The sequence below is a fragment of the Artemia sp. Qi Xiang Cuo genome, chromosome 16, assembly GCF_049724085.1.
Source record: "Artemia sp. Qi Xiang Cuo chromosome 16, ASM4972408v1, whole genome shotgun sequence".
NCBI classification, from domain to species: domain Eukaryota; kingdom Metazoa; phylum Arthropoda; class Branchiopoda; order Anostraca; family Artemiidae; genus Artemia; species Artemia sp. Qi Xiang Cuo.
Window position 1 is genome coordinate 31,213,847 of NC_142809.1, and position 12,246 is coordinate 31,226,092.

At 35.4% G+C, this 12,246-nt stretch overlaps 1 protein-coding gene across 1 annotated transcript in view; it reads left to right on the forward strand.

The window, feature by feature from the left end:
- The first annotated feature begins 10,447 nt into the window (after nucleotides 1-10,447).
- Nucleotides 10,448-12,246, forward strand: part of LOC148942783 (uncharacterized) — a 57,675-nt gene continuing 55,876 nt past the window's right edge. Inside the window, exon 1 of the mRNA XM_089102159.1 lies at nucleotides 10,448-10,534. Coding sequence (XP_088958285.1) covers nucleotides 10,504-10,534 — 31 coding nt within the window. The 5' untranslated portion in view covers nucleotides 10,448-10,503. The remainder of the gene's footprint in view (nucleotides 10,535-12,246) is intronic.

Below are 12,246 nucleotides of genomic sequence, written 5' to 3' on the forward strand. Positions count from 1 at the left end.
GGCGAGCACTGTGTTATCACTACTTTTCTGGTTGACGTAAATGAAAATAGTGAGGATGATAAAAACTGATTTTACGTCTAGTTGATCTTCATCGAGTGGGAAAACACTATCGATCGCTGCACACTGCTGCTGCTGATCTCAAAAAAGACACACTACCACAAGCATCCGATGTTGCTGCGAGGGCTGCTGGTGCCGCCGCTGGAACACAATTAAAGAAAGAGGACGTAAATTAATTTGTTTTGAAATTTGTAAATCTAATCCCCATAACTTATGGTGAACAAATTACACGACTCTTAATTTCCGGCTGGGGAATTGATGAAATTCAAGCGGAGATATATGGGGATGAGATTATTATTAAAGGCATGAGCCATATTCATATATATATGCGGTATAACATTGCTACAACTCTTAAAGGACTCTATTCTGATGACACAAGTTTATAAAACTTTTTAAATAAACTCAAAATCACCAAACTTATTATTTGCAATAGACTAATTCAAAATAAAATAAATGAACGTGCATCATCAACATCATCAACATTAAAAGATGAACTTGAAAAAGAAGAAGATTTCACATCAATTTTGGAAAATACTAGCACCCCACTGATAGCTAGACAAAAGCGAAGACGTATCAAGTCAACGTCACCACCAGCAGAAGCCAGTATGCAAAAGGGTAGCGGACATTACACAACGTGTTTACGTTCAAAATGGCTGAAGTTCAAAAAAGTGCTTATGAAAATATTGTCGAGGCGGGGAGTTTAAGTCCCCCCACAACTCTTTCCGAAGTCACAGGTTCTCGCACTAAAAGTGTACAAGACTATCTACAAAATGAACCAAGTTACACTTTGTACAGAAATCATATACTTCGTGCCAATCAATTTCGAAAAATTAAAGCCTTTTACACTTTGCATATAATGCAAGCACATATCCTGACTCTAGATGAGCTTCAAAGACGTCAAAATACACAGTACAAGTACATTCTACTTGCAATCAGTTTTTTTAGTCGCTATGCATATGCAAGTCCGGTGCGATCAAAGAGAGGTGTTGAAGTTGCTAAGGCCATTGAAAATATTCTCAAAAAGTATTCATAAAAAATAATTCAAAAGTATCTTGGTAGTGAATTTGTTAATCCTCATTTTGCAAAAGTAATAGAAAAATATAGTACACTGCTGTATCATAGTCACAGTCCTATAAAGGCTGCATTGGCCGAACGATTGATAAGAATCATTCGACTTTTAATTTCAAGATATTGTACATTGAAAAATACGCCGGCTTTTATTCATGATCTAGATAAAATCATTTTGATTTATAATCAACGACCTCATCGATCATTGTCCAACTCTTCACCGACGGAAGTTCATCAGTCGGATCATAATACAATTAACACTTTTCTTAAACAATATTCCAATGAATCAAAAGTCAAGAAGAAGAAAAATAAATTCAATGTTGGTGATACTGTTCGAATTAATAGAAAAACTAATGTTTTTGAAAAGTGGAATTACTTGTGGTCAACTGAAATTTTTAAATTGTCAAAAATCATATACAATAAAAAAATAGATTATATACTGAGTTATAAATCAGATGTAGAGAGTATCTTCTGCTTTTATTAATATTAACTTAAAAAATTTAAAAATGATAGTTAAGCCTATAAAATTGAAAATATATTAAAAACGCGGACTCGCGGAGGTAAGAAATAGTTACTTGTTTGATGGCTAGGGTACTACTATTATTTTGATTCTTGGATTGGTATTGAAGATATTGACAATATCTCATGATTTCTATGGATCTTTCATGCACAATGTTTCTAATCATCTATACGATGACTTGAATACAACAAGTGATTTTTTGGCAAAACTCTCCCCCACCGTCAAATTTTAAGGTACACATGAAGTGGCTCTTTTTAACAGTATTCTCAAAAATGCCAATGATATCCTGAGAAATGATCGTAAATATGAAATAAAAATTAGACCCTATGATTGGCAGCCCTCAATATGTGATAATTAGCTACGTAAAAAAATCAAGGTGCTGAATGACCCATATGTTGTCGTACCCAATTTGGAGCGCGCCGGCATGTATGATGTATGTCGCACTCTCTAATAAGGAATTTCTGCTCGTACATAGGAGCATTTCATTTCACCGTTTCACAGGCGGTGGGCAAGATCTACATTAGTTAACCCATAGCAAATGAAACGGATGTTCTAAGATATAACCTCCATAATGTACTTTGCTTTCTGCTCCAAAAAACAACCTTTAGAATAAAATGGCATTCTAATTTCATTTTTGACGAATACCAACCTGCCCTCTCCACAGACACTTGTATATTTCTCTACGCTTCATTTGTGGAAACATCTTGGGTTGGTATTTCAACTGTCTCCCTCCTACGAGTTCGTGAACAAAAAACCAATCACGAACCTGTTCATTATTACAATATACGGCTTTGTAAGTGTAGTCCAGCAAGCACTTCATATGCCAAACTCTGTCAGGTAACACTAAGAACTGAATTAGGTGATTCTATAGCAATGACAAACTGATTAGCTTTTAGTAATTGTCATTTTCTCACCTGCTTAAACGACAACGACGGTAAAACCACCTAAAAAATGAACAATAGAAGAATTCAGTTTGTCTTTCAAGATATTTACTGTACTGTTGGTGCCCTGAGTCCACGTCAAATAGGCAATGGATTGGACTACTACAAGGGGCGTACTACAATGTCTGGCTATGGTCTTGGTAGCTGGTTTGCTAGGCTATTTCGTTCTGCACTACCCCGTGCCAGAAAATATTTTGTACCTGCTGCATCAAATTTTGCTGCTTCCACACTACAGGACTGGGGGTCGGGCAAGAATTTCAAGGACAGTGTTAAGGAAAATATTAGATCTACAGCCAGAGTTGTTGTTGAACAATTAAAATCTCTACAAAATGGAGAGGGATTGAAAAGGATGCGTTCGCGTCATTCAGCCATCAGTCTCCTCCCAGAAGGGAGGCAAAGGACATCAACAAGGACTTTGAGAAATAAAACAACGAAGGCCAATAAGCAGCAGAAGAAGAAAAAGAAAAAGATTGTTAGATCAAAGAAGGATTTCTTCTCTTAAGATGACTTATCTACCCCACACTGACTCATATCTGTCTATCATGTCCTCAGTGAATCTATTCAACTATAAAAATGGGGAGGTCAGTATCAAGGATTGATACTCTGAACAATTTCACCCTCAGGACCCCCTCTTGGAACATAGACATTATCAAATATTTTCCGATGAAGACTCTGTCATTGATTTGTCGTCAAATTTCATTGATTTAAATGTCGTGGTGAAGAAAAATAGAGATAATACAACTCCAAATGCCAGCGATGGTCTGTCCTATGAAAACTGTATTCTACACAACCTATTCAAAAAAATTAATGTATTTATTAATGGAACATTGGTGTGCACTAGCAATAATTTATCAAACTATGCTAGCTACATACAATTTATGATGATGACGCCAAAGGCGTACAAGGAGATGAGAGGACAATCTTTGGGCTATGAATATAGAACAGGTGTTGATTCTGACTGTGAGTTTACTACTGCAGTCACGCTGGAGTATCTTCTAGTTTTACAATTAAATGATGAGTTATTCAATATATCCCAATGGCTACCCACCACTGTCATGATTGTCATAAAGTTACATATGGCTACGTCTAATTTCATTCTGAGAAAAACACTTCCTGCGTCATGCGATGAGATTGTCATTATCTTATCGGTAAGTCTCCACGTCTGGAAACAAAAATTTCTGAACTATTTTGCATTGGCAGTGGAGAAGCTAAGAGCCAACGGTAACTACATGAAACTTCGTGTCCCCCCTCCAATCACCAAACAACTTCTCAGTGCAATCGGCTCTCGTAGCTATAGTAAGTCACCATTTATCAATGGAGAAATCCATTCAAAATTGGCTTTGACCTTTATGAAGAGTGGCAGCGCTGTTGGATCCTGGACTGAATACCCCCATGATTTTAATTTTTTCGGTCTATCTAGCCTCGTTGGCAAAGTGAATGGTATTCCACTGTACACTCATTTGATAAAAAATACTATAGGAACTCTGTACGAGTTGACCATGCAATCTCGAGATCATGACTCTTAACTATTTAAAAATAGAATAACCGATTCAATGTTTTCAAAAAATCACCGGGTTATTGTTTTGTATTTGTCAATCACGCACGATATAACAACAGTACAATCTGGGAATGTAAATTTATAGTGTTCGTTTGCCGATGCTCTGGCCGAGAGTATCACACTAATATCGCTGAGTTAATTTGAAAAATATTGTGAAATAATGCACGAAGTCATTTTTCTACTTTACCTAGCGCCATGAACACTAACCAAATAATCAAATTATTTAGTATGGATCCAAACTTGTCCCAGTACAAGTCCTTTTGCAGACCCTCGGACTTCATTGAAAAAATTCCAAGTGTTAACAATACCCTAATCATTGTTAATAGCAGTCCATTGACTTTGAAGATTGGTCATTGGCTATGCATCTTTCAAACATCAAAGAATCTTGAATTTTTTGATCCTCTTGGCCTATCGTATAAATTCTACGCTCTATACATCAGCAACTTTATTGAAAGCAGGGGGAAAACCATTATTCAAAATCAACGAAGAGTACAGGATTTAACGACTAAGACATGTGGCTTTCATGCACTACTCTTTTTCATGTTCAGATGTCGTGGCTACACCTACAAGCAGTTTCTCAACATCTACGTAGATTTCCCTCAATTGAACGATTTTATAGTTGATACTAGACTTAAAAGTTTATTTAATATTTATTTTAGTGCCCTGATAATAAAATTTTATAAATATTTTCGATAGACTGTTTATTAATAAAAAAAAAAAATTTATATAAATGATAAAACGACTTTTCTACTCTTTAGATTTCATCCACTACTACTAGGTATTTGTCAACAACAACTAACGCAGGTAGATAGTCTGAATTCACAGTGTACTGATCCTGATGTACTGCAATACCAGGGTCAAATATTCTACAGTAGAGTGTGACTTCACTCTTGTCATATCTCTTTGTATAGTCAATGATACTATTCTCATTAATTCTATAGAATTCACATGTTTCAATTTGCCTATTTGAAGCAATTTCACAACCAGTGTCCTCAAGTGTCGAATCACAGTCCTTCAAAGTCAAATAAAAATCAGTTGGATTATAATCATAACACCCAGTGTCTTCACAACGATGACGTAGAAACCATATTCTTTTGTTGTTCCAACAGTTGAATCGTTGACCCGGTTCCTCCTCCCAGAACAATCTAAAACCACGACGATACCAATCTCGTACCAGTAAACTAAAAAAAAGGTTAGGATTCTTTCCAATCATACCGGGATATGTACTCTCCCACTGATTACATTTATCATAATGACAATTGGAGCATAGGTGACCTATAGGATGAGATTCACACAACTCTTCAAGACAGGAATTGAAACCTTTAATTTGAACAGCAGATCCTCTATGCAATTTACATGGGTTGTATAATTTAAACTTTTCATCATACTCATCAATCATTGTGCAATTTTAACATGATGACCAGCTGCCAAGTGTGTACATAAATACATTACATGTATGGAACATTTTTTCATGTGTTGAGACTCTCAATGCCACAATGAAATTGAGCTAGCAACAAAAAAAATTGTGTGATAGAGAGAGAGATGATTAAATCCTCACTGGTCACCATATGTACCATGAAAAAAAGTACATAAGATCTAAACTAAAGATTAAAAGCATAAACACAAAGTCAGTGTTCCGTGTTAGAATCGATAGAACACACAATAGCTTACGCTCATATGGACATCGACGACTATGATTCATGAACTAGTATAATTATTTATATTCAGTTTTCACTATGTTAAAAAGCATTACCCGATAAAATATCGTCCTTTTAATATACAGCAATAGAAAAACTTCATATATAATCAAATGTTCGTCAGTATGAAATTGATTCCACATTTTAATTAAGTACACGAATCTATCCATTTTTTTTTTTTTTTTAGTAATAACACACACCCACCATACTTAAGAATGCCCATAATTTATTTTTTCTAATACGGGGTATAAACGATTGAAAGATATAGAAAGAAAAAAAAATACCCGATTCTTCTAAACATTGTCACATAACCGTATTGATACAACAATAATCAATTATTCAGGGATCTATTGTAAATATATTTCTATAGTAAAGGTAATGCTGATTAAAGTTTATTTATATTAAGAGTATTCACTTTTCCAGCAAAACACAGCCGCTCCTCCTGCTTAAATTTGCTTAATGATATCACATATCTAGCATACATAGTGTCCCATTCAAGACATAGTCTACAGCCAGCAGTTATTTCCACAGATACATTAGGTACTCGTATATCGTTGCTGCTGCTACTGTCGGTTCCATCATTAATCTCCAATAATGTAAATGCACCACTCATTTTTTTTTCTCCACTAATATCCTTGCAAATAAAAAAAACTATTATCTTTGAATTAAAGTGTCTTAATAATATTAATTGCACAGAAAACTATTCCTTTTATTCAAATCCTAATCACCAATCAAGTTATACTCGTTCCTCTTGGCAAAGGTGTAATGACCTGTAGAATAGGACTACCAGAAAAACCTGTTTGGTACGGGGGCGTCGTAGAAGTATAAGGCTATGTGAGAGGATACTCACTCTCTTTGAAAGGGTGTAATGTCCCTGTAGAATAGAATTACCTACCAGAAAAACCGGAAGGAATATAAAGTGGCAGAAATGGTAGTTCCTACTCTACTTGCCTAGCCCTTTAGTTCTCAGATAAGTAGCGGGGTCTTTCACCAAGACATCTCTGCCTGGCTTTTTACTTGTAGCCCTATTTTATTTATTTTTTTGTGATGATGGCTAGACACATGTCTAGACCAGGGTTGCTAACTTTTAGGTCAATGAATATGTCCCTTGAGCATCCAAAAATGTGTCCTTTTCACCAAATTATGTCCGTATTTTGTCTATAATATGTCCATAATATGTCCATCTTGAAATATCAGAAACTAGTTTTTTTACGACTTGAAAACCTCTTTCAATGCGGTCAGTTAACATCGAATATAATGAAAACGAAAAAGATTCATTTAGTACATCCATAGAAAATGAACTAGTGTGAAAGCACAAAAGTCATAAAAACATGTTAACAGCAAAAATCTAATTATTGGAGCTTAAGGATCATCTTCCTACGAGAGTTTCACTTGACAGGTATGGTCGGCATGAGGGTCAGCATTTTGACTTCTTTTGGTAGCTTTTTGTTAATCAGAGTATTTCTTGCGCATTTCATAAGGGACAATCCAGGAGTCAAGCAACGTTGCGGAGCGCTAGGTAGATGGAGCGCTTTGGGGATGTGACATCCCTAAAAGCATACGTACTGGACCTTTGAACAATGCTGAACAAAATAGATGTCAACAAATTCTGATTGGATGCTCGTTTTCGGAACTGATAGGCGGGGGGGGGGGGCTCAAATCGCTTTTGACTCCTATAAAGGGCACTAAACTTCAAACAAATGAGCCCCCTCTGAAGTTTTTACGACTACCCATTCCATAAAACCTTATATGCCTCTGGGGCATAACTTACAACCCTTGTCCCAGGGCTCTTAGGGATTGTGTAAACGCTGATGGCATTATTATATGTTCTTTGGACCATTTTTAACAAAATTACTATCTAAAAATTTCTGTTGGATGCATCTAGGGAAAAGAAGAAGTGGGTGGAGGGGGTAGCAGGTTTGCCTCTGGCCACTTCTGACTCTTAAAAATAGCACTAGAACATCTGATTTTCAATCCAGTGAGTCCCCTCCAAAGTTTATAAAACCAACCCTTCCATAGAAATTGTATATGTTAATAATGGGGAACTAGTATAACTCGTGGCCCTTGCCCTGAAAGCTTTTGGGGGGGGGTCATCCAAAAAAATACAATTCCTGGAACTTTTAATATATACTGAACAAAATGGCAATCTCAAAATTTTGATTGGACATGCTTGGGGAAATGAAGGGCGGGGGCGGGGGGGGGCTGTTCGCCTTCCAATCACTTGTGATTCTTATTAGAACTTTCAATTTCCAATTGAGCCGCTTTCGAATTTTCAACGACAACCCTTTCTACACGATGTGCCTTGGTCAGAAGTAAAAAATAAAGTGTAACCTTATCGCTTTTTCATTCATTAAATAAAAAACAAGTTTTTTTCTATCTGAAGTAAGGAGTAACATAAAAACAATACAATCAAAAATTATTCCATATATTAGGGGAGCTGCCCTTTCCTTAATACCCCTCTCTTCACGCACAAATCTTTTCAAGAGCTTTTAAAAAAATTTTTGATTCAGTTACACGGTCGTTGTGTTTCAAGAATCGATCTTAAAAAAATAGACAGAAGGTCGAACATTAGCGCAGAGAGGGGGTTCTTGAGGAAGGAATAGCCCCCATCATATAGTGAATAATGTATTTTCGCTTTAAGTTTTAATGTCACTCCTTGCTTTCGGTAGAAAAAACTTTTTTTTGTAGTTATTTAGATAATCCTATCGTTTTTCAGATAATCCTAAAAAATCCACCCCCTCTGTATAAAATTTCCCCACGAAAAATTCCTCTATGTAAAGTTCCTCCCATGTAAAATTCTTCCGCCGAGAAATTACCCTCGGACAATTCTATTCCTGCTGCAAATCCTTCCCAGAAATTTTTTCCTTAAGATTTTGCTCCTTAAATTTCCTTAAGATTTCCTTAAGATTAAGATACTCCTTACCATACCTTTATTTGAAAAAAGACTTGTATTCGTTTAGTTTCTGATCCTTTTAAGGTCATTGGGCACTATTTGGAAAATACCCCCCCCCCCCTAAAAATTTTAGCCCCAGAAATTTTCCATGGAGAATTTTTCCTGGTGATAGTTCCCCCATGAAAATTTTTCCCGTGGCAAATCCCCCCCCCCCTCCAAAAAACAACATCCCAAGAAAATTCCAACTCCGCTGAAAACTCCCCCCTGAGATTTCCCTCAAAGTGTCTCTACATGTGCAATGGGATAAACAAAGAGAAAAAGACAAATAACATACATTCTGTATAAAAATTCTGGTAAATTCTCCCCATGTAAATTTCCCCTGAAAAATTAACCCCCAGAAACTTCCATCCCAATTGGAAATTCCCCCATAGATAATCCATCCCCAGAAGATATCCTTCCTCCCTTGGAAAATGTCGGTATACTTCCCTATAACAAATAGGCCTACTATATGTAAACAATGGGCAAATGTCATAACTTATGGCCCTTCCTCTGGTGGTTCTGAGGGTTCAATCATCTCCAAAGACATATCTGTTCATATGGTATCTCAAAATTTTGATCAGACAACTTTCAGAAAAAAGGGCGTGGGACAGGGACTAGTTTTCCTCCAATTTTTTGGTCACTTAAAAAGGACAATACACCTTTTAATTTTCCCTTGAACAAGCTCTCTTGTAAAATTCTAGTGCCACTGGCTCGATATGATCGCCCCTGGAAAAAGCAATAACAACAAATAAACATGAATCCGTGATGCTTTTTCTGGCAAACACTACAAAATTTTATTTTTATAGATATAAGCTTGGTACCTCTACAGTGGGGTTTTCTGATGTGCTGAATCTGATGGCGTGATTTTCATTAGAATTCTTTGACTTTTATGGGGTCAATTCTTTGACTTTTAAAATTCTTTGACAAATTTGCCAATATTTTTTCGAAAATTTGGCAAATTTTTGTCAGGCCCACTAATGGGTAACTTAAAAAATATCATATATTTGGAATCAGCACAATAAGCTAATATTTTGGTACATCTGTTGATTTAAAAAGTGATTCCAGATCATCAAGAATGTATTTTTTTTTTTTTGCTAACTTTTCATTTTCAGTTAGTAGTACTTGATAAATAGATAGATGTTTATGCCTGACTAAAGGAAGCCGGAAGCAATTGTTAACGAAAAAGGTGTCTGCTTGACTATTATCTTGACTGTAGCGTAAAAGCAAGGAGAAATAAAATCGTTCATAGATGAAAGAATACAAACTCGTAAAGAATTTCAAGAGTATTTGCAGATAGTTGTCTGCGGGAAAGAGCAAGCAACTCTGAAAAATAATGAAGTTTGTAAAAAGAAAAACGTTGGTACAAAAATTAGTAGAAAATAAGTAGTTAAGCAAATTTAGTGCTAGACAATTAGTTTTAATACTGATTTGGGGGAAAATGACATTTTGTTTCACAAAAATATGTATCCAGCGGGGAAATATTCCATTTTGTGCCATAAATTTGCAAAATATGTCCCTTTTATGTCACAAATTTTCTAAAATATGTCCGTTTTTTGCCCTATTACGTCATTATGTCCCGGCACACAGGAATATGTCCACTGGACACGTCCAGATGGCAATGCTGGTGTAGACATGGGATTCTAGCTAGAAATGATTGTGAACGGCCCCTAACTAAAGAGAGAAGAAGAAGAAGAAGAATTTCCACTAGTGTTCCCCTAAACTTGGAATTAATGACCAATATAGCTGTTCTAGTGTTAGGCGGTAAGTTAACAACGTGTTTCTTAAAGTGTTTCACCCATCCCCTCGAATGGGTGAATGCGTAGCCCAAATTTTATATTTTCCATGCAGTTTTTGGGATAGGCCTAGGCCTAATTTAGCAGTAAATTTTTATCAAATCATATTATTGACTTACAAATAAAGTGAATGTACCACTCAATGCCTTTTTTATGCTCTTTCCAATTATAATAATCGGTAAGTTTTTACCAAATCATATTATTGACTTACAAATAAAGTGAATATACCACTCTATGCCTTTTTTTATGCTCTTTTTGAATATAATAATCATTTTTGTCAGAAATGAATTTTAGCCCTCACCCCCTATATATACCAATTCAAGGTATATATTTGCACATTAGGGGGGTGGGGCAAAAGTTTAATCTTACCTCTCATTTACATCAGAAATAAAATCTACCCCCACCCCCCTAATGTGCAAAGATATACCCTGAATTGGTATAAATAGGGGTGGGTTGAAATTCAAGTCTGATAAAAATCATTATTATATTTAGAAAGAGCATAAAAAAAAGGCATTGAGTGGTATAGGCTATTCACTTTATTTGTAAGTCAATAGTCTAATATGATTCATGGGCGCCCATAAGCTGAATTCCAGGGGGGGCAAACTTTGCCTAATTGCTACTTTTAATGCTATATAATAGAAATCTCAGAACAAAAATATAAAAATAAGGCAGCATCATTCGGCCAGGGGGGGGGGGCAAGAGCCCCCCCCCCATATTGGCACCCATGATATGATTTGGTAAAAATTTACCTAATAATCATTTTTGTTGGAAATGAATTTTACCCCCACCTCTATATATACCAATACAGAGTATATATTTGTCTATTAGGGGGGTGGGGGTATATTTTTTTTCTGATGTAAATGGGTAGTAAGTTTAAATTTTACCCCCACCCCTCTAATATACAAATATATACCCTGAATTGGTATATAGGGGTGGGGTAAAATCCATTTCCAACAAAAATGATTATTATATTTGAAAGAGCATAAAAAAGACATCAAGTGGTATATTCACTTTGTTTGTAAGTCAATAATATGATTTGGTAAAAATTTACCAAAAAGGCATCAAGTGGTATATTCACTTTATTTGTAAGTCAATAATATGATTTGGTAAAAACTTAACAATTTAGCTTGTATGAAATTGAGGTAATAATATGATTTGGCGAAAACTTACCAATTTAGCTTGGATGAAATTGAGTCAATAATATGATTTGGTAAAAACTTACCAATTTAGCTTGGATGAAATTGAGGTAACATTTTTGCAGTTCATATTATTGACTTACAAATAAAGTAAACATACCACTTGATGCCTTTTTTATGCTCTTTCCAATTATAATAATCATTTTTTTTGGAAATGCATTTTACCCCCACCCCTATAAATATCAATTCAGGGTATATATTTGCACATGAGGGGTAGGGGAGTAAAGTTTAAACTTACCTCTCATTTAAATCAGAAATAAAATTTACCCCCCCCCCCTCTCTAATGTGTAAATATATACCCTGAATTGGTATATATAGCAGTGGGGGTAAAATTCATTTCCAACAAAAATGATTATAATATTTGGAAAGAGCATAAAAAATGGCATCAAGTAGTATGTTTACTTTATTTGTAAGTCAATAACATGAATTGCAAAAAAATTTTACCAAAGTATGTCCTAGGAAGGTGTTTTGAAGTAGGCCTACC